The following is a 22,763-nucleotide window of genomic DNA, read 5'->3' on the forward strand; positions in this document are numbered from 1 at the left end:
ATTGCCGGCCCCCAGCAATTTGACCATTCGGCCGGCGGCAAAATGACCGCCATTTTGAAATCCAAGATGGCCGCCATGATATATTATTGCAATCATTTTCTCGACTTTTATATGAACTGCGGTATTGATATTTGGCATATAGGCTTAATTTGGGGTGCTAATTTCGAATATTGCCGGCCCCAAGTGATTTGACCATCAGGTTGGCTGCCATTTTGAAATCCAAGATGGCCGCCATGAGAAATCATTAAATGTCATTTTCTTGAGTTTTACACGACATGTGACACTGAAATTTGGCATATAGGGGTATTTTGAGGCACTGATTTCAAATATTGCCGGCCCCCAGCAATTTGACCATTTGGTTGGCAGCAAAATGGCCGCCATCTTGAAATCCATGATGGCCGCCATGAAATATCGTTGCAATCATTTTCTCGAGTTTTATATGAACTGCGGTATTGAAATTTGGGATATAGGCTTAATTTTGGGCGCTGATTTCAAATATTGCCGGCCTCAAGCGATTTGACCATCGGGTCAGCCGCCATTTGAAATCAAAGATGGCCGCCATGAAAAATCATTGAACTCATTTTCTTGAATTTTACATATGTGCCACTAAAATTTGTAGTATATGGGTATCTGGGTGCGTTAATAAAAAAATTGCTGGCTCCAAGGAATCTGACAATTGGTCAGCGGAAAAATGGCCGTCATCTTGAAATCCAAGCTTGCTGCCATAGAAATTTTGCAATTATTTCGTTGAGTTTTATATGATCTGCGGCATTGCACTTTGACATATAGAAGTAGTGTGGGGAGCTTATTTCAAATATTGCCGGCCCTCAGCGATCTGATCCCCTGAGTCAGGGTTATACGGGCGTAATTACAACTGGCAGGCCAAAGATATTCATTCGAGCAAACCCACCCTAAATTTTTAATTTTGATATTGCTGATTTTCAAAAATGAATATGATTGATAATCTTACACTAGCTGATTCTAGGGAGGGTAACTTTACTGAACTTGCTTTTTTCAAATTGGGAAGAATATCACCACTTTGGAACTATTTTTATACTGGCGGAAGAAGTATTGCCATTTTACTGTCTCAAGCCATGAATTTGATCCTGTCAGGTGTAGTCTTCATAAATGCCGATTTATTTTTAAAATGAGCTGCTCGAGGTACCCTTTTCTTAAGATGGCTGCCATGAAAACAAAATACATACATGTACATAATACCAATTTACAGTGTCACATGTAATGTATAGCTCAGGAAAGATATTTCATAAAAGCCATCCTAGATTTCAAAGTGGCGGCCATTTTCAGCTGACCTGGTGGATCAATCAATGGGGCAGCAATATTCTAAAACCAGCAGGCCAAAACCTGCCTGTACATGTATGTCTAAAATGCAGTGCCTCAAATTATTTAAAACTCAAGAAAATAATTTGGATTTTCATGACAGTCGATCCTCTCTAGATTTCAAGATGGTGGCCATTTTGCAGCCTATCTATTGGACAGACTACTGGGGGAAATTTCAATACCCCAAGTGTCAAATTTCAAAATAATATCTACGTTATAATTATAATACCTGATTTTTTTTTTGATTTTTTTTTCATGGCAGCCATCTTGGATTTCAAGATGGCTGCCAGTTTGCAGCTGAGGTATCACGGGCCTAAAACATTTCCCATAGTCTCGTGTGTTAAAGAGGCGCTCAAAAAAAGGATGAAATTCGAGAATTGAATGTTTACTACCAGTGGATAGGATACATGTCTGACATTCCATATCTGACCAGAAAAGGGTACCTCAAGTAGCTCATTTTAAAAATAAATCAGCATTTATGAAGACTACACCTGACAGGATCAAATTCATGACTTGAGATAGTAAAATGGCAATACTTCTTCCGCCAGTATAAAAATAGTTCCAAAGTGGTGATATATCATCCCAATTTGAAAAAAGAAAGTTAATTCAGTAAAGTTACCCTCCCTAGAATCAGTGTAAGATTATCAATCATATTCATTCATTTTTGAAAATCAGCAATATCAAAATTAAAGATTTAAAATGGGTTTTCTCGAATGAATATCTTTGGCCTGCCAGTTGTAATTACGCCCGTATAACCCTGACTCAGGGGATCAGATCGCTGAGGGCCAGCAATATTTGAAATAAGCTCCCCACACTACTTCTATATGTCAAAGTGCAATGCCGCAGAACATTGCAAAAGGTGAATACAGATTTAAGAAAAGAAGGATAGCACGAAAGAAGAAGAGTAGAGATAAAGAACAGGAGATCAAGGGAAAGAGGAGAAAAAGGCAAAAAACAGAAGAAATGAAAAAACACAATTGGTAGATGTTAGACTGCCATATAAAAAATAAAATCATAGATTTTAGAAGAAAACAGATAGCTCTTAAAGAATGAAAGGCAAAGAAAAACTCTTCGTCAGTCTGTGGCATGAGAAAGAGAAATCAAAATACAACTGGTTATAATTAATGAAGATCTTATACGATGGATTAAATTAAAAAAAAAATATTGTTATGCCCAACTTTATAATTGATTAATTTTGTATAATCAACAATATCCTAGCCAATTAAGTGTAAAATCTTGGATAGTGTCATCATTATTATGATTATTTTATTCATTTATTTATTTATGTATTTTTTGTTGGGGGGGTTAGGTTTTACATTTTCCAATCGCTAAGACACCCTGTGCATCCAACCAATTGCTTTCAGAACAAAGTCAAGTAGTTATAAACGCCTAGTGAATCAAATGGTTTTTGTAACATTCCTGGTAGACCAAATGGCTGGCTGTGGACCAAATGCCTACTTAGACCAATTAGTTACGGACCAAACGCCTAGTAGATCAAATAATTTTTGTTACATTCCTGGTCGACCAAATGCCTACTTAGACCAATTAGTTACGGACCAAATGCCTAGTAGACCAAATGGTTTTTGTAACATTCCTCGTAGACCAAATGGTTGTGGACCAAATGAAATGACTACTTAGACCAAATGGTTGTGGACCAGACGCCTAGAAGACCAAATGCTTGTGGACCAAACGCATAGTAGACCAAATAGTTTTTTTTGTATCAATGCCTAGTAGACCGAATGGTCGTGGACTAAACGCCTAGTAGACCAGTGGTTTTGTAACAACGTCTAGTAGACCAAACACCTAGTAGACCAAATGGTTGTGGACCAAACGCCTAGTAGACCAAATGGTTGTGGACCAAACGCCTATTAGACCAAATGGTTTTGTAACAACGCCTATAGTTGTGGACCAAACGCCTAGTAGACCAAATGGTTTTGTAACAAATGCCTAGTAGACCAAACGGTCAGTAGACCAAATGGTTTTGGACAAAATGGATAGTAAACCAAGTGGTTGTAGACCATGAAGTTGAGAGTCCTGCGCAGCCTGTCCAATATTATAATAGTTTACCAACCGTGCAGATATACCTTTCTGCCTGGTTAAATTAACACAATTTCCCTCTGTAACAGGGTGTATCTGCAGATAGACCCCGTTTGCCTGATAAAATAAACATATTATCTGCCATCATTTAATCTGGCAAAAAGGTCTATGTGCAGATAGACCCTTTTGCCAGATTACAGCCAATTTTTATAGGGTCTATGTGCAGATAGACCCTTTTGCCAGATAAATATCACTGTCTTTGCTCCCGAGATTAATCTGGCAAAAGGGTCTATCTGCATTAAATCGGATCTTACAAGAAAAGTAAAGGGATTAAAATAATAAAAAGGGACTAAAAATAATTTTTCAAAGATAAACTAAGTGATAGAATAGAGTCCACCAGCGAAAATTAACTCTCAAGTATTCTACAAGTAAATTAAATGCTCAAACTTCAAAGCTGATTTTCTCAGAAAGTTTTTCGAGGGCGAATGTGCAGATAGACCCTTTTGCCAGATTAGGGCCGAGCGGACTGATGCAAAATCAAAGAAAAAAAAGGGCTTTCCAGTTTGTATTAAACATGAGAATAATAACATAAATAATATTAATGATAATAACAATAATAATGATGATGATAATAATACAAACAAAATGATATTATTAATTACCAAAATATTAATATGCAACATTTAGGCCTATATATCGCTTGATAAAAATATTTATAAGCGAAATTTCAACAATTGCAATCATCTCTTAAATATGAATGTGAATCAAAACGCTTCTTCTCACTTCGCTTTCCAATTAAAATGAAATGAAATCATCCTGAATGTGGTCCGATGCTTCTTGTTATTGTCTTTACAGTGCAAAATCTCCGGTGTTGATTTAACACCAGCCCGGAATCTATATTAAGTCCACAACAGAGAAGTATTGAAACAACTTCGGTTTGGAATCAAACCGATGCTGTTTTGACACCAATTAGTGTTGTATAAACACCTATCTGGTGTGAGACCGAAACGAAACTGGTGTTGTTTAACACTTGTCTGGTGTGGACATATAATACAGATTCGGGGCTGGTGTTAAATCAACACCAGAGTTTTGCAGTGTAGTGTATTAAAAGATGTTCATAACATATTTAATTCTAGCTAGTTGAGGGGATGGATGAGTGAGGGTGTGCTTGCGTGTGTATATTATTGCGTGAATGTGGATGTGCATGTGTTGGGAGCGGTCGTAACGTTATTAGCGGTTTTAATGTCATTTTGTGATAAATCAACATTTGCTGGATAGGGGGTCGAATGAAAGCCCAACTCGCGCAAATCGTACTCTAAACACGTAGTGTTGACTTCGTGGTCAAAAAGCACATCCTTTTTAAGACATTTTAGTCTTGATTTTTTATACCCTTGCAAATTTGACCCTAAATACGTATTTTCCTAGCAAGATAGATCCCCCTTTTTTTTAATTATTTTAGTGTTTTTTTACACCCTTATTACGTTACGTACGTAACGTGGACTATCTTGAAAAAGACATCATTTTACGCGTTTTTTTGGTCGCGCATGGTATCCACTCGTCAATGTAAGTGGCCCCCGGGGGTTTTAATAATTTTGATCAATTCAACTTAGTTTTTACTGTGTGTGATTCGGATAGGTTTTGACTTGTTATTCTAATTTCTTTGCTATGCTTAATATTTTTGTTTCTTTCTAATAGGTGATCAATTGTATGTTTTGTGTAACTTTGATACAAGACTTATTAGTGCATCAATAACCAATGTTGTTACATACATAGACACATTCCAGTCATTTTTTTTTAATGATATGAATGATTCCCAAGTATTTTGATAGATGTATGAATTTAAAATTATCTGAGTTTTGTCTTAAACCTCGCAATATTCTCCTTTTTAATGAATTGAAAAAACAATTTGATCTGAGATGACTTTTGTATGTATGATTCTAAATATTCCTGATGCAGTGACCTTGGTTCGTTGACTTGAAAGAAAAATCGGTCTAAGAAAAATCAGAAAAATTTAGAGAAATAATGAAGGTTTGTAACAAAAATCTATTTAAAGGTCAAGTCCACCTCAGAAAAATGTTGATTTTAATCATTAGAGAAAAATCAGACTAGCACAATGCTGAAAATTTCATCAAAATCGGATGTAAAATAAGAAAACTATGACGTTTCAAAGTTTCGCTTATTTTTAACAAAATAGTTATATATACGAGCCGGTTCATCCAAATGAGAGAGTCGATGATGTCACTCACTCACTATTTCTTTTGTTTTTTATTGTTTGAATTAAACAATATTTCAATTTTTACGAATTTGAAGATTAGGACCTCCTTGTATGAACCACAAAATGTTAAAATAGTGGAATTCCACGTGTTCAAGGAGGAATGAAACTTCATTTCACATGAAAATGACGAGAAAGTAAAAATATTTCATATTTCATATAATAAAATACAAAAGAAATAGTGAGTGAGTGATGTCATCAGTTCCCTCATTTGCATACTGACCGAGATGTGCATATAACTGTTTTGTGAAATGAAGCGAAACTTTTAAATGTCATAAGTTTCTTATTTTACATCCGATTTTGATGTTTTGATTCAAAACAACATTTTTCTGGGATGGACTTGACCTTTAAGAATTAAAGATTTGTGAATTGTTAAAGTTTAGTTCTCTTATGCAAGCAGTTTTCCATTTATATTTGTGTAGCAAACGTGCAACTTACAGGCAGAGGTTAAGCTGTGTATTTGTGCAAATAATTCATCATCCATTCACCATGCAATTATAGTTGTCGTCATTCTTAAAAGCAACGCTATAGAAATACATATTGAGAACATTGTTTAGAGCTATGCATTTTCTACCCAATTTCTATTTGATTATTGATTGCACTTGAATATCTTTGTTTATTGTGATTATTTTATGAGGAAGAGAAAGAGAGAGAGAGAGAGCGAGAGAAAGAGAGAGTAGAGGAACCTTGATGTACTGGTTCTGATTCTTGCCCTTTAAGCAGAGGATCGTGTGTTTGAATCCCACCACGGTGTAGCGGCATGAATATAATTTGGTATATTTGCCATTATTATGTACTGTTTACATGTATGTATCTTGTATACAGAGTTAGTGGAAAAAGAAAGTAAAAAATGTCAATGCAAGATTGTACACAGCGCATTGCTTATTGTGCTCCTTGATTCCAAGAAGTCCAGGAGAAGATGAGTCATGTGGGTGAAGCATCACCCAAACTATAGAACAAAGAAAGTAAGATTCAGAAGTTGCAAAGATTCAGAAGAAGAGAGTCAAGAAATTATATTTATTCCTGTAAATTGTGAAATTCCCCAGGATTGCAAACAGTTGGTAAGTTTAAATTGCATTATTATCAAAGTTTATATATGTGCTGTCAATTATACCATAATACTGGGTTTAATAAGTCATTCACATTTATGTAATTTTGGCTCAAATTTGAGTGATGGAATTTGGCATTTTGCTCTCTATCGAGCATTACTTCATAATGTATACTTGTACACACAGACCGATAGAAAGTGATTGGTGTTCAGTCAGATTTAATTATTATTAATATGTTATAAAGATCAGTATGCTTCGTATTATTGTGTGCTATTATGTTCACATGAACTTATTCTTTGATTATACAAGAAGATTATATTGCATTTATTTTTCTGAGAGTGATATATAATGCGCACTTCATTTAGTTGTAAGTAGTCAACTGGTGTTATATATTGTGTAGGGTGGTAGGGTCTCCTAGCTTAGGCATGAGATCATTGGGTTATTACTCTATTACTATATTATGTTATCATAAACATATCTAAGTACTGTTTGGTTTAGTTTAGGAATCACATATATTATGATTCATCATGGTTTATTAGTATTTAACCAGTTATTAGTAAGTGTTTGTTATATATTTTCTGTTTGCCTATATTAATTTCAGTATTATTTGCTTTAAGATAATAAGGGTATTAAAGGGATGAAGATGTTTATTAACTATAATTACAATTATTAGGCCAACAAGATAATGAGTTTATATTGCACATATTCAGATTTAATCTGATATTGATTACAGTTATTGATTACCAATTTATTATTGTTTACCAAACAATTATTCAACTCAAATAATATGATCAATTATTGAGGTTTCCTTTAATCACGTTAATATCCTTGACCGTTGTATATTGCATCAGTATCATTGAGACTTATTCCCTGTGGGTATATAAGAAGTTATTTACAAGTTATTCAGTCATGTTTGAATTATGTTACTGTTGGTAAATGAATATTAACACTGTGTTTATATGTTTATTTGTTTATTCAGCGAACCGCTCAATTACCGCTCAATTACCGCTCAATTACCGCTCAATCGCTCAAACGCTTATGCAATTGTTGACGTACTGGTTGTTGACAGTTGATGCTGGTTAAAGGTTTCTTCGCTGGTCGTTGGTTATGTCGACCTAGAAACTTCATTACAAGGCCGTATTTGATGTCAAGTTGTTGATTTATGTGTCGTCATTATTACGGAAGAAGTTGAAGAAGGAATAAACAGACAAGTAACTGTAAAGCCGCTGTTTGAGTCTTCAATTAGCGTGTTCGAACTAAGCAATTAAGAATTTCCACGTGTAGTTTAAGAAAGGCAGCTACACGACAGTTCGCAACTGTTTTATGGATCCCTCAAATAAACCAAATTCAGAAGCCCTTGCTGGAGTTGGACCTGGAGCTGGAGACGAGGATGATGTAAAGTCTACCACATCTCGGGGGAGCGCCATGTCCAGAGTGTCTTGTGTAAGCGATACATCAAGCGTGAAACTAAGAGCAGCGAGGGTGAAGGAGGAGCTGGTGAATAAGAAAAGGGAGCAGTTCTTACAGGAACAAAGACTAAGACGAGAACAGTTTAAATTACAACAGGAACAATTTGAACTGAATGAAAGAATAGAACTTCTCAAGATCGACCATGACAAGGAAAATGCCAAGGTTGAAGCCACCATGTGGCAAGAACAAGTAAATGAAGAAAGGGCAGAAGCAGGATTTCCGCCCTTACCTAAGAAGGACTTGGACAATGTACAAATTACAGAAAGTTGGTTCTCCACCCAGGGAGAATCAAATCATCAGGGTAATGTACCAAATGTTCAAAAGGATAATGTATATGTTAAAGGTAATGAACATGTAAGTACTGGTGTAGTAGGTGAAGGTACTACAACAATTCATAAGCCGAGTAATGAAGGAGTAGGGTTAAGCAGGGGATACAATGGTAATCACCAAGTTAATAGCCAAGCGCAAGAACAGAAACCCTTCATACCCAATCCATTTCAGACCCCAGTTAATAACATGTATAATCATAATATGATGGCAATGGCTCTAAGTTTGCCAAAGCCAGACATGCCAACTTTCTCAGGCAATCCGATTGATTATTGGAATTTCGTGAATAGTTTTGAAGTTAATATTGCTGACAGAATTCATGACAGTAGGTTAAAATTGTCTTACTTAATTCAGTTTACCTCAGACAAGGCCAGAGAGGCCATAGAAAATTGTGTATTATTAGATCCCGATACAGGTTATTCCCGAGCTAGGATAATACTACAGGACCAGTTCGGACGGAACTACATAGTGGCTAGAGCTCACCTGGAGAAGGTCATCAATAGATCACCACTTAGGGCCACGGACAGCCAAGGTCTGTGGGATCTAGCCAGAGACATGAGGAGGTGTCAGATGACAACTTCTCAGATGGGGTACTCGGCTGATATGAGTACAACGGATACCCTACTGAAGATTCAACATCTTCTCCCAGTCCACATTCAATCCAAGTGGGCCAGCCGAGCACATTCACTGATGGAGCAATCAGTGATGCCCAACTTCTCCCATCTGACAGACTTCATCGAAGAGTCTGCTAAGGTGGCGAGTAATGTGTTCGGTAAGAGCGTAGGGCGTCCAGCCGTGCAAGACAAGAAGGCATCTGCGGGAAAGCCTAGGCCAAAGGTTTCGACCTTTAATACTACAACAAGCAAGTTTGAGAAACCTAAGGAATCGAGCTCATGCCCATGCTGCTCAGAGAAGCATGAGCTTGATAAGTGCCGCAAATTTAAAGGTCAGTCAGTAGATGAAAGGTTTGCCTTTGTCAAGTCTAAGGGGCTATGTTTCAATTGCCTCAAATGGTCGCACATGGCAAAGGGCTGTACAGCTAACCCTAAGTGCAGCAAGGATGGGTGCAAGAAAAGACACCACACCCTTCTTCACATGGAGTGGTCCACCAAGGGCAAAGATAAAGGGCAAGAAACAGGTAAGCAAACTGGGGCCGGGCAAGGATCTGACTTAGATAAACAGGCCGACACTAATGCTGTTGGTGGTCAGAAAGAGGTTTGTCTCCGAGTTTTACCTGTCAAGGTTAGAGGCAATCGCAGGGAGGTGACAACATGGGCTTTGCTGGACCATGGCAGCGATGTTTCCCTCTGCGAACAGCGTCTTGCAGATGACCTCGGCATCCAAGGTAAGGAGACAAACTTCCGACTGACCACGGTGAACAACACTAATACCCAAAGGGGAGGACAGGAGGTTAGTTTCTCCATTCAAGGAATTAAGGACAGGGATGTAATTGATATGCCCAGGGTGTGGACGGTAGAATCACTACCAACAACCCATAGAAGTATACCAAGGCAACAGGACGTAGATAGATGGTCCCATCTGAAGGGAATAGAGCTTCCAACAGCTCCCAAGAAGGATATCACCTTGCTCATAGTGAGTGACACCCCAGAGGCCTTCTGGGTCCAGGAAGAAAGGAGGGGAAAGAAGAAAGAACCTTATGCTATCCGTTCTCCACTGGGATGGACAGTCATGGGCCCCACTGGACGCAGAAGGAAAGGAGCATTTGAGGTGAACAACATCTCCTCAATGGATGACCATTTGCAAGAGCAAGTCCAGAGATTCTGGAAACTGGACTATGCTCCTGGTGATGAGAGTGAAAGATTAGGTGACTCGGTAGAAGACAGGAAGGCTCGTGCCATGATGGAAGACACAATCCGTCTTATGGATGGCCATTATGAGATGGGTTTACCTTGGCGTCAATTCCCTCCGTCTCTACCAAACAACCACAAGATGGCAGAGTCACGTTTACGATCTCTAAAGAGAAGACTGGAGAAGGATGACAGCCTTCACCAGAAGTACACAGAAACTATGACAAATTATTTGTCGAAGGGGTTTGCAAGGGAGGTGGACGAGGACCCTCAAGAGGAGGGCTCTATCTGGTATCTACCTCACCACCCAGTGACTCATCCCTTCAAGCCGGAAAAGGTGCGTGTAGTATTTGACTGTGCTGCCAAATACCAAGGAATCTCCCTTAACAGCCAGTTATTGAGTGGACCGGATTACACAAATAAGCTTGTTGGTGTGCTTCTTCGCTTCAGACAAGAGGAGATAGCACTGGTGGCAGATGTGGAGGGTATGTTCCACCAAGTGAGGGTCACACCCGCCCACACTGATGCGCTCAGATTCTTGTGGTGGGAGAACGGCAACACGGACACGACGCCTAAGACGTACAAGATGCAAGTCCATCTGTTTGGAGCGACTTCGTCTCCAAGCTGTGCAGGCTTTGCACTCCAAAGGACTGAGGAAGACAACAGGCAGGACTTTGAGCCAGAAGTTTGTCAGATAGTCAAGGACAATTTCTATGTCGATGACTGCCTGAAGTCTGTTCGCTCTACAGAGGAAGCGATAAGGCTCATTCCTCAGTTATGCAGCCTACTAAGAAAAGGAGGATTCAGACTAACAAAGTGGGTCAGCAATGACAAGGAAGTGTTGGAAACAGTCCCTCTTACAGAAAGGGCTGCATCGGTAGTTGATCTAGATTTGGATCATCTTCCAATAGAGAGAACACTTGGAGTCTTATGGAACATGGACTCTGACATGTTTAGCTTCAAGGTTTCTCCCAAGGACGTACCAGCAACAAGAAGGGGTATACTGTCCGCCACAAGCTCCTTGTATGATCCACTTGGATTTGTGGCACCTTTCACAGTAAATGCAAAGCTTCTTTTGCAGGATCTTTGCGCCCAAGGTCTTGGCTGGGACGAGAAGATCAAGGACCAGGACTTGCAACGCTGGCGAGCCTGGCTGGCTGAGTTACCAGAGTTAACCTCAGTACACATCCCCAGATGTTTCAAGCCATCTGACTTCAAGGACCCTGTCTATGATCTCCATGTGTTCTGTGATGCGTCAGAAAGAGCATATGCAGCATGTGCCTATCTACGGATAGAGGATTCTGGTCGCACCCACAGTGCACTTGTGATGGGGAAGACAAGACTTTGTCCTCTGAAGAAGATGACAATTCCCAGATTGGAGCTGTCAGCAGCAGTACTAGCGGTAAAGCTGGGTCGAACCATCATGGAAGAACTCAGGCTACCAGTGAGGAGCGTCACATACTGGACTGACTCTACCTCAGTGCTGCTGTACATAAGGAATACCAGTAGGAGATTCCGTACATTTGTGGCAAACAGAGTAGCTGTCATTCAAGAAAAGAGTGACACTTCACAGTGGCGCTACGTTGATACCAAGAGCAATCCAGCAGATGATGGCTCAAGAGGATTGCATGCAGGACAGCTATCAAGATGGATCCAAGGACCAAACTTCCTTCTGAAGCAAGAAGAAGACTGGCCGGAAGCATTCCTAACTCCGACTGACCAGAGAGTATTGCCCGCTCAGGACCTCAAGGATGATCCTGAGATGAAGAGGACTAATGCCATATCAATCAAGCCTCAAGACAGCATTAGTAATCTGATCAGTCGCTATTCATCCTGGAATAGATTAAAGAGAGGAGTAGCTTGGATCCTTCGCTTCAAGGCACACTTGATAGCCCGCACAAAGAAAGGTACATCTCAGAAGACTACAGATTTGACACCCTCCGAGTTGTCGGAAGCTGAGCTGGAAATAGTGAAGTACATTCAGAAGGATGCCTTTCCAGCTGAGTTTGAGAAGAACAAGAAGTCAAGGGTTGAACAGTCCTCCATGAAGAAATTGAACCCTACCCTAGTTGATGATGTCCTTAGGGTAGGAGGGAGATTGGACAGATCACCTATTGACTTTGATGCCAAACACCCCATGATATTGCCAAGCAACCATCATGTGACCAGACTGCTCATTGAGCACCACCATCATGAAGTTGGTCACTCTGGTGCAGGCATGACATGGACGGCACTAAGGTCGAAATATTGGATCCTGAAGGGGGGTTCCACTGTTCGACGGATCATAGGGAAATGCATTCAATGTAGGAAGAGGAATGCACCAAGAGGAAGGCAAATGATGGCTGACTTGCCGAAAGAAAGAGTGACACCTGGCAGGCCGCCATTTACCTTCACCGGAGTCGACTACTTCGGGCCATTCAGTGTTAAGCAAGGACGGAGCCAGCCAAAGAGGTATGGCTGTATATTCACTTGTTTGACAACTAGGGCTGTACATCTGGAGATAGCCAACTCCTTGGATACAGATTCATTCATTAACGCTCTTAGAAGATTTGTAAATCGCAGGGGGCTACCTGAGAAAATCTTTAGCGACAATGGCACAAACTTCAGAGCAGGACATAAAGAACTAAAGCAGAGCCTAGCAGAGCTCAACTCAACAAAGGTGGGTCGCTTTCTAACTCAGCGAGGGATTGAATGGGCGTTTAATCCTCCGGGTGCAAGCCACATGGGTGGTGTTTGGGAAAGAGTAATCCGGTCAGTTAGGAAGATATTGGGAAATCTTCTCAAGCTTCAGACTGTAACCGACGAAACTCTAAGCACACTCATGTCTGAAGTAGAAGCAATCCTAAATGCTAGACCATTGACACCCTTAAGCGCGGATCCTAAAGACGAGGAACCGCTAACTCCAAACCATCTTCTTCTCATGAGAAGAAATCAGTCACTTTCACCAGGGGTATTTGATAAGAGTGACTGCTATACTCGAAGAAGATGGAGACAAACCCAATATCTGGCCGGACAGTTCTGGAGGCGTTGGACAAAGGAATACCTTCCCTTGCTCCAAGAACGCCAAAGGTGGCTTAAACCACAAAGAAACTTCCAGACTGATGACCTTGTACTCATAGCTGATGACACTGCTCCTCGTGGGCACTGGCCACTAGGTAGAGTGACTATGACCTACCCAGACAGACACGGACTAGTTAGACAAGTTGAAGTTAGGGTAGGATCTAAATACTATAAACGACCAATTTCTAAATTATGTCTTTTAGAGAGCAACGATTAGGCTACTTTGACATATGACCGACATAAGACTTGTAGGGACCACACCCTCTTTATTATTGTTACATTAATGATTGTTGTAAGATTGATTTGATGTATTCTTAATCTCATTGTTATTTTCATTACTATGTTTATGTTTATATCGTTAAGTATGGTATATTGGTTAATGATGCCGCTTTACATGTTTACGGTTTAATGAAATGAGTAACTGGTGGTTGCCTCATTTGGGGCCGGGTATGTAGCGGCATGAATATAATTTGGTATATTTGCCATTATTATGTACTGTTTACATGTATGTATCTTGTATACAGAGTTAGTGGAAAAAGAAAGTAAAAAATGTCAATGCAAGATTGTACACAGCGCATTGCTTATTGTGCTCCTTGATTCCAAGAAGTCCAGGAGAAGATGAGTCATGTGGGTGAAGCATCACCCAAACTATAGAACAAAGAAAGTAAGATTCAGAAGTTGCAAAGATTCAGAAGAAGAGAGTCAAGAAATTATATTTATTCCTGTAAATTGTGAAATTCCCCAGGATTGCAAACAGTTGGTAAGTTTAAATTGCATTATTATCAAAGTTTATATATGTGCTGTCAATTATACCATAATACTGGGTTTAATAAGTCATTCACATTTATGTAATTTTGGCTCAAATTTGAGTGATGGAATTTGGCATTTTGCTCTCTATCGAGCATTACTTCATAATGTATACTTGTACACACAGACCGATAGAAAGTGATTGGTGTTCAGTCAGATTTAATTATTATTAATATGTTATAAAGATCAGTATGCTTCGTATTATTGTGTGCTATTATGTTCACATGAACTTATTCTTTGATTATACAAGAAGATTATATTGCATTTATTTTTCTGAGAGTGATATATAATGCGCACTTCATTTAGTTGTAAGTAGTCAACTGGTGTTATATATTGTGTAGGGTGGTAGGGTCTCCTAGCTTAGGCATGAGATCATTGGGTTATTACTCTATTACTATATTATGTTATTATAAACATATCTAAGTACTGTTTGGTTTAGTTTAGGAATCACATATATTATGATTCATCATGGTTTATTAGTATTTAACCAGTTATTAGTAAGTGTTTGTTATATATTTTCTGTTTGCCTATATTAATTTCAGTATTATTTGCTTTAAGATAATAAGGGTATTAAAGGGATGAAGATGTTTATTAACTATAATTACAATTATTAGGCCAACAAGATAATGAGTTTATATTGCACATATTCAGATTTAATCTGATATTGATTACAGTTATTGATTACCAATTTATTATTGTTTACCAAACAATTATTCAACTCAAATAATATGATCAATTATTGAGGTTTCCTTTAATCACGTTAATATCCTTGACCGTTGTATATTGCATCAGTATCATTGAGACTTATTCCCTGTGGGTATATAAGAAGTTATTTACAAGTTATTCAGTCATGTTTGAATTATGTTACTGTTGGTAAATGAATATTAACACTGTGTTTATATGTTTATTTGTTTATTCAGCGAACCGCTCAATTACCGCTCAATTACCGCTCAATCGCTCAAACGCTTATGCAATTGTTGACGTACTGGTTGTTGACAGTTGATGCTGGTTAAAGGTTTCTTCGCTGGTCGTTGGTTATGTCGACCTAGAAACTTCATTACAAGGCCGTATTTGATGTCAAGTTGTTGATTTATGTGTCGTCATTATTACGGAAGAAGTTGAAGAAGGAATAAACAGACAAGTAACTGTAAAGCCGCTGTTTGAGTCTTCAATTAGCGTGTTCGAACTAAGCAATTAAGAATTTCCACGTGTAGTTTAAGAAAGGCAGCTACACACGGTCTGGCGTCCTTTGGCTAGGCGTTAACCCTAAAAAGACTGGGGGGGGGGGGCTGATTCAGCCCCCCCCCCCCTCGACATTTTTTGTAAATAAATCCGCCGCGCAAATTTTTTTAACCGCGTCACTCACTGACTTTTTACTCTCAAGTCTCGCACAACTTTTGAGACCAAAATTGTGACCCCCGGGTACGCGGTTCCGAAATTACACAACATTTCGTAAGTGCATGCAGACCCAAAATTACTCAAAAACGTGAATTTATGTACAAATCCAGTGCAAATGGTGTTTTTAGCCAAAATTCATTAATGTATCATTATTTTTCCTTTTACTGCTTAAAATCAATTAATTTTATCTTTTTTATGGTCAAAATAAAGGCCCTGACGATTTCCATTGAAAAAACAATAAAAAACAAAAAGTCGAAAAACAAATACATAAGAAATTTAGAAAACAATAGAATACATAAGAAAATAAATGTGATGTTTAAATTTTTGAAAAATAAATTTGATCAGATGCCTATATAGAGTATGTGAAACCAAAATTAGCATTTTAGAGGCATTATTTTATTAATTAGAGCAAACTTATGATTTTACGCATAAACTTAGCATAATTAATGAGCAATGAGATTTTTCGCAAAATTTGATATTATAGTTTTGTAGATAATGCCATGGGTAACGCGCGTGCCAATTTTCGTCGCGATCGCGCGATCGACGGCCGAGATCATAAGGGGGGGCTGAATCAGCCCCCCCCCCCCCAGTCTTCTTAGGTGTCGAAATAGCCCCGTCTATTTTGGGTTAATCCACACTGCCATTCTCGACCCAAGTGCTAAAAGGGTACCCGGTAGGATGCGAAGGTCATTGTAGCTTGTCCAGTAATGTGTGTACCTCACCGGCGACTGACTGGAATACTCCCCAGGGAGTGGATGATGTGCTCACATTGTGTTAGGGAATAACTGATTGAATCCGATGCCCGGGGTAATAATATATCTGTAAAGCGCGTAGACACGTCGTTCAGATGTATTTAGCGCTATCTAAATTCGGATTATTATCATTATTATAGATAGAATAAAAGCAGAAGGGTTGACAACAATTGATACAGATGGTAAGGAGGAGGAAGAGAAAGGAGAAATGGAAAGAGGGCATGAGAGAGAAATATTGATGGGAAGGTATGAACAGACAGACAATAAATAGGCGTGACGAAGGAGGGGGGAGTTAAAAAAAATGGGGAGAAAAGACTGAACAAGAGGGGGGAAGGGGCGGGGAAATGTGGATAAAGTGATAATGATCAGATCAGAAAGAAATGGAGTGAGAAAGGATATAAAGAGAAGGAGAGGACGGTTTAAGATGAGGGAGAAAAATGCCGGATATATAATAGATAATGTACGTACGTAGGAGTGATGTGGGTGACAGACTCCAGACTGAAAGAGAAGGAGAGGGGAGGGGGCGTTCTTGCTCTCTTTATCCCTCATTATCTCCTGAGCTCTGTCATTTATGTTGATGGCTTATTTTTCGGCTATTCCCTCACCCACATCATGTATTGCCTTTCATTGAATCATGTTAAGTCATGACGAAGAAACACTTGTGATCAGTTAAAATGGTAAATAAAGGTTGGCACGATGTCTCATGACGCTTTCTGAACATACAATCTCTGAATTATGCGAGTGGGGCAATAACAGAATGTCTAAAGTCTAAAAATCGAGAAAAAAACCCCCATATATTCTATGTACGGGTTGCTGATTGGCTGATAGACCTACGTGATCTCATAAGTAATAAACTTGCATTTCCGTTTATTATTCGCTCGATATCAGAGTATATATATATATATATATATAAAAATCGTTTTGAACATGAAGTCACTCCTGACTCCTGGCTCCTTACACCTCGGTCACATTTGCCCTACGGTGGCCGTACGGCGAGTCGAAACACAGCCGTTTTAACATTTTTTTTTAAATACCAGATACGGGCTACATAACGGCCGCCGTAGACCAAATATGACCGATGAATTACCAAGATTTTAGATGATCCACTTTTATAAAGCGATCACGTGGTATGGTCTGAATAGAAGAGAACATAATATAACAGGACTTTGAACGCAAAATATCAATAATTGAAATCCCCAATGACGGTGCAAGCTTATGCTACGTACACTCACATTGACAAATAACTGCTTCAGACCGATTAAAGTTAATGCACTGTATCTAATGGCCTACCATTGATCGAATTGGAGTCGGTTTTCAAAGTATGACTGGGTACATCCGGAACTTACTTTACTACACACTTGATATAAAATGATATTCATCATCGGAGACATCGTTTCCTGTCTATAACTTGTTAAGGTGCGGTTGGAATACTACATCATGTCGTCCGGTACGATCTTATATATTCGGTGATTTCAAGTTCAGTGTTGACCTCTCGGTATAGATGTTAGGTCAGAGTATAACACCATACATAAAGTGACCCACTATGTGTTAAGTTGGCAATGTTGTGATCTGAATTATTTGTTTTAACTCAGAATGTTTTGTTCTTGGTGCTAATTAGAGACGTAATCCCGGCAAAATGTGGCTTCAACACCAACGCCGAACTTGAATCAACCATGGATAGATTTATAAAATGTGACTTGAGTTAAAATCATTACCATCCGTCAAACTTAACAGCCTGCATATGTGCAACACGTTTTATTTTTTCTCGTAATCTCTCTTGATTATGGACTGTTGGTGTTGGTTTATTTGAGCTTCAAGCATCTGGAATTAATTATTAATCAGAATGATAATGAGGAGCGTCATTGTTTTCCCTTTTTTTCATTCAACTACTTCCCTAAACTTGCCTCATGAGGAGATCCACCACGGCACTAAGTTTATTCCAAAACTGTACAGTTAACAGACAAACTTGAATATGTTTGCATAAGAACTGTGCAAAGTAATGTTTTTTCTACAATTTTAAAATTTCATATGCCAGCGGCTAACCATACCCCTGAGCAATATCAGGCGACGATATTAAAATTCTAACGATTCCCATTTTGTTAAATAATTACCGGGATAATTACAGGCTAAATTATTTTTGTGTTTGGTATTCCATATACTACAAACTTTTAGTTTTCTATAAATGGGCCATTTGTACACCGCTTTCAATATATTGTTTTCTCCATTGAAATGGTAAAAGCAAAACAACTCTTTAGTTAGTACAGTGGCGTAAAGAGTAAACAGTTTTCAGGGAGCAGAGTCTGTTTCTGATATGGTAACTCCCGTAGGAACCCGGTGGAACGGCCTTTTAATTGCTGGTATACTCAATAACGCCAAGCTAGCATAGGAACATTTTCTCTTTTTTCGAAGTTAATAAGGCATTATGGCCGAGGTTAAAGACAAAAGTCTCTGTTGCTAAGTAGTGCAGCCTACGTCCATCCATGGAGCTATTAACTGAGAATATATGTTAATAGCTCTATGCCCATCTCAGAACCTTTCCCGGTCACAAATGATGTGAAACAAGGCCGTGTCAAACCACGACTCAAACCATTTTATCTCATAGATCCATCACTACAGAAGCAGGGGCTTGATTTGAATGGATTTTCATCTCTATTGACACAGACAAAAGAATCATGTTTAATTAGTTCTGTATTGACCCTTCATGACCATTTCTTTAGTTTTGCAGCTTTTCAATTCAGACCTCATCTAACACTTTTGAATCCTGCTCTGGTACAAATAAGTTGCATTTTTGCATAAGAATAAGTCTTATGCAGAAAGTCCAAACTAGTGTTAATTGACCCATTATTCAGGATACGAGAGATTCAACAACGAGGACGTAGAGAAGACTGGTGAGGTTCTCAACGCTCCTGCATATCCTGTTCAACAGTTCCCTCCGCAGTATACGGGACAGCAACCTGCGACACTTGCTCTTGGACAAATTCCTCAGGTAGGAGAACTATGTTACCCCCCCCCCCAAAAAAAAAAAAAAAAAAAAAAAATATATATATATATATATATGATGTGTAATGATATGTATGATCTCCTTGTTAATTATCTTCAAGTGCATTTGCCTATTTACACTCCTTGGTAGAAAAGGGACAGAATTAAGAGGTTGTTGCCAGCTTAGGCAAAAAAAATTGTAAAATTGGTATTTGCACCTATTGTCTTCAACATCAATTAATTCGGTCATGTGTGATACAAATGGTACCAATAAGGTATCACTAGAAAGCAGATGAGATTATATTTAATTCCCAAGCATATTGATTTAACATACTATTATTTCGAATATAGGCCCTTTAGATTTGGATTGCTTTTTTCTGAAACTCACTGTATAATACTATATACTTTATATGAAATCAACTGCCAATCAGAATAAGCAATGATCATTTGAATTGAACTGAATTGAAAGAAAGAACAAAAATTGTAATTGATGACAGGTCCCTGGTCAGCAGACGATAATACATGTTGCCGCCGGGCCTATCCCGAATGATTACTTTGGATTTGCACTCTTCGTTACAATCTGCTGCTGCCTACCATTTGGTATTGTTGGCCTCATCAAATCAAGCGAGGTAATTAAGTTATGTCTGACCAACAAACGTAGAGGGCAGCAATAGCAGTTGATGTTTTGGGGAAAACTTTTATATATTTTTTTTATCTGTTTATACCAGGCGCGTAGCCAGGGGGGGGGGGGGGGCGGTGGGGGCGGTCGCCCCCCAAAAAAAACGTCCCCAAAAAGAAAAAAAAAGGGGAAAAAGAGGGGAGAAAAGGAAAAGGGAAGGGAGGAAAGGGAAGAAAGGTAGCTTTGTGTTTTTTTTTCTTTTTATTCTTTATTTTTTTCTCAAAAGAGAAACTCCTTCTCTCTTGCTCTAAATTTATATATGAATTTTGCTTCCGCGCGGCGCGCGGTTAAATGATAAATTTGAAGTTCTCCATTGTTTCCCCCATCCTTTCTCTAACCCTGCTTTTCCACCTCAGCTATATGTGTTTCTTGCCAGTTAATGTTCAAATGTATACATTAGGGCATATAATTAGAGTAAGGTTAGGCCGAAGTATATGAAGTTATCTTTTTTTTTAATTGATTGCGCAACTTCTGGACGGGTCGGCCATGGGCGGGTAAAATCTTTATTATAATTTCTGCCGTCACCTCCATAAAGTCAACTTCTCCTGCTTTTCAGCTCATTACTAATCAACCATAATTTTGGGGCAAACAGGTTCCTAATTTAAAAAAAGGAAGGTATAAAATTCGTGTCGTATTAGATAAAAAAGTACAATATTTATTATCAAATTCTATTAAACTTCATGTCATTTCCCTGCACATTCATCTTTTGTCCTGTTTTGCGCACTCAGTTTGAAATTTTGAATGACACTTAGGGTTCTTTATAATTCAAAATGAAGCGCTTCAGGATAAGTCAAAGAAATTAGGCATCCTTTTTTATATAATTTCAATGAATCACAGAAGTTTCAACTTTTTGCGCACTATTTTCCTTGTAATGAAGTTCAATAATCTTAGAAAATCAATCGAATTAGACCCGATGGGGTATTAGAGATATCTGAATTTGATGAAACGTCCGCCCTTTGAAACTTCAGAGTTTCATTGCTCTGCGCGGGGAGGAATATCTTCCTCCCGGCATATACACTTCTTCTCCTCTGTTTTGCGAGTTATGCACTGTCGCTAAATTGTTTGTAATCAAATATGATCTTTCCAAGGGAAGTATTCAATATATCTTTGAAAATACCCTTTTATCGGGACCCTTTTCATGGCAGAAAAAAATTGAAAAAACGCTTTAGCTTCCGCGCTTCGCGCGGGGTTATTATTTTAATTTCCTCCATTGTATTCCCCTTTTATGCGTTCGCTCACAATCACTTTTGAAAACAAGGTTCATGAAAAAAAGGTTCAAAATCACAATATTGTCAACTGAACTGGAGGTGATATAGGTACTAGAGACAAGAGAGACGGCTCCTTTTCATTTTAATTTATGAAACACCAAAAGCTTCGCGCTTCGCGCGGGAGGGGCAAACTCCCCCTCCCTGCACCCACCCCCCTAGGGAGCGCGCTTCGCGCGCTCTGTAAGTGTTGGCACGCTTCGCGTGCGATTACCGCCCCCTCCAAAATGAAATCCTGGCTACGCGGTTGGTTTATACCCCCATCCTCTCTTACCCGTCTTCTCTATAAAGGATACTGTTATAATGACTTGGCCATTCAGTGGTATCTTCTAAAATAAAATATTTTATTCTGATTGGCTGCTGGGTCATATCAGGGAGTCATATCCTGGTTACCACTGGATCACAAAATTACCATAATAGAAATGTTTGTGCAACTATGCTCATCGGGCTCGCGAGTATTTCAATTAATCCTAAACCTTGAATATTTTAACAAATTATGTTCACGTGGTACTGGCTTTTCAAACATGATTGATTATGCTTTTATTCATCATGATTTTTGTAAAATATGAATATCCAATTTTTATGATAATTTGTTTAAACTTGATTAATTATTACTTATGGTAATATTTGTCAAATATAAATATTTAATATTCATGGTATGTTTGTAAAGCATAATTTTAAAGATTTATTGTGGTATTAAAAAAATCATAATGATTAAAATTTTGATATAATTTTCTTTTTTAAATTGTGGTAAAATATTAATTGGCCTATTTATTAGTTGTTTTAATTTTGTTTTAAACGTTTTATATTTACTATGGAATTATTATATTCATGCTGACTTTTTTTTCAAAAGTAAATTAAAAATGTACTTCTTTGGAGTATGAAGATTTTATTTTATTTTTTATTAAGTTGGATATTCAATATTTTATTTTTAGAATTTGATATTCATTATTTTTCACAGGTGAAGAATCGTGCGGCAGGAGGAGATTATAACGGAGCAACCATCTCGTCATCTGAGGCTCGACGCTGGTCATGGGCTGGCTGTATTATCGGAGGGATTACGTGGGGTATTGCTCTCCTTGTGACGTGTGTCTACATAGGTCTTGCTGTAGCTGCCTGTAACGCTGGAGATTGCTATAATTACTAAACATGGGAGGGGCTACAGAATGGCGATCGCCCTGAATGATTTCCAGTTGAAAGACAAGAAGAAAACAGAAAGGAACAGACAATTTTTGAAATAGATAAATTACCCATCAATTTAATGGCATTTCTTTAATTGCTATTTTTGAACCAATAACCAGACTCGCATTTTAATAAAAAATAGATTTATCACATTTTGTCTATTCATGATTATTTTTACCTTTACGTCATTACCATGAAACTAAACATAGAAGAAGAATACCTCGGAAAGAAGGCATTTGTTAAAAACACACACACACACACAAACAAAAAAGAAGAGCGAGGGTCCATAGAGGGGGGGGGGTCCCTTCACCCCTGTGGATCCGGTACTGGTAACATAAAG

General features: G+C 38.4%; 2 protein-coding genes across 3 annotated transcripts; both read left to right on the top strand.

Annotated features, from left to right (window-relative positions):
* The first annotated feature begins 8,019 nt into the window (after nt 1-8,019).
* On the top strand, nt 8,020-13,578 carry LOC129281519 (uncharacterized). The gene has a single exon (XM_054917450.2). It carries the CDS (start codon nt 8,020-8,022, stop codon nt 13,576-13,578), a length of 5,559 nt encoding a protein of 1,852 aa, XP_054773425.2.
* Nucleotides 13,579-17,503: 3,925 nt separating this feature from the next.
* Nucleotides 17,504-22,575, top strand: LOC129263626 (proline rich transmembrane protein 1B-like). 2 transcript variants are annotated; one of them, XM_064115402.1, is made up of 4 exons: nt 17,504-17,765; nt 19,168-19,304; nt 19,795-19,926; nt 22,203-22,575. In XM_064115402.1, the coding sequence occupies exons 1-4, from the start codon at nt 17,756-17,758 to the stop codon at nt 22,386-22,388; spliced, it is 465 nt and encodes a 154-aa protein (XP_063971472.1). In that variant the 5' UTR covers nt 17,504-17,755; the 3' UTR covers nt 22,389-22,575. The 2 variants fall into 2 exon arrangements, with proteins under 2 accessions (XP_063971472.1, XP_063971473.1); XM_064115403.1 differs by lacking the exon at nt 19,795-19,926 and having other exon boundaries at nt 17,668-17,765.
* The last annotated feature ends 188 nt before the right edge of the window (nt 22,576-22,763 follow it).

Source organism: Lytechinus pictus, unplaced genomic scaffold (assembly GCF_037042905.1).
Source record: "Lytechinus pictus isolate F3 Inbred unplaced genomic scaffold, Lp3.0 scaffold_34, whole genome shotgun sequence".
NCBI classification, from domain to species: Eukaryota; Metazoa; Echinodermata; class Echinoidea; order Temnopleuroida; family Toxopneustidae; genus Lytechinus; species Lytechinus pictus.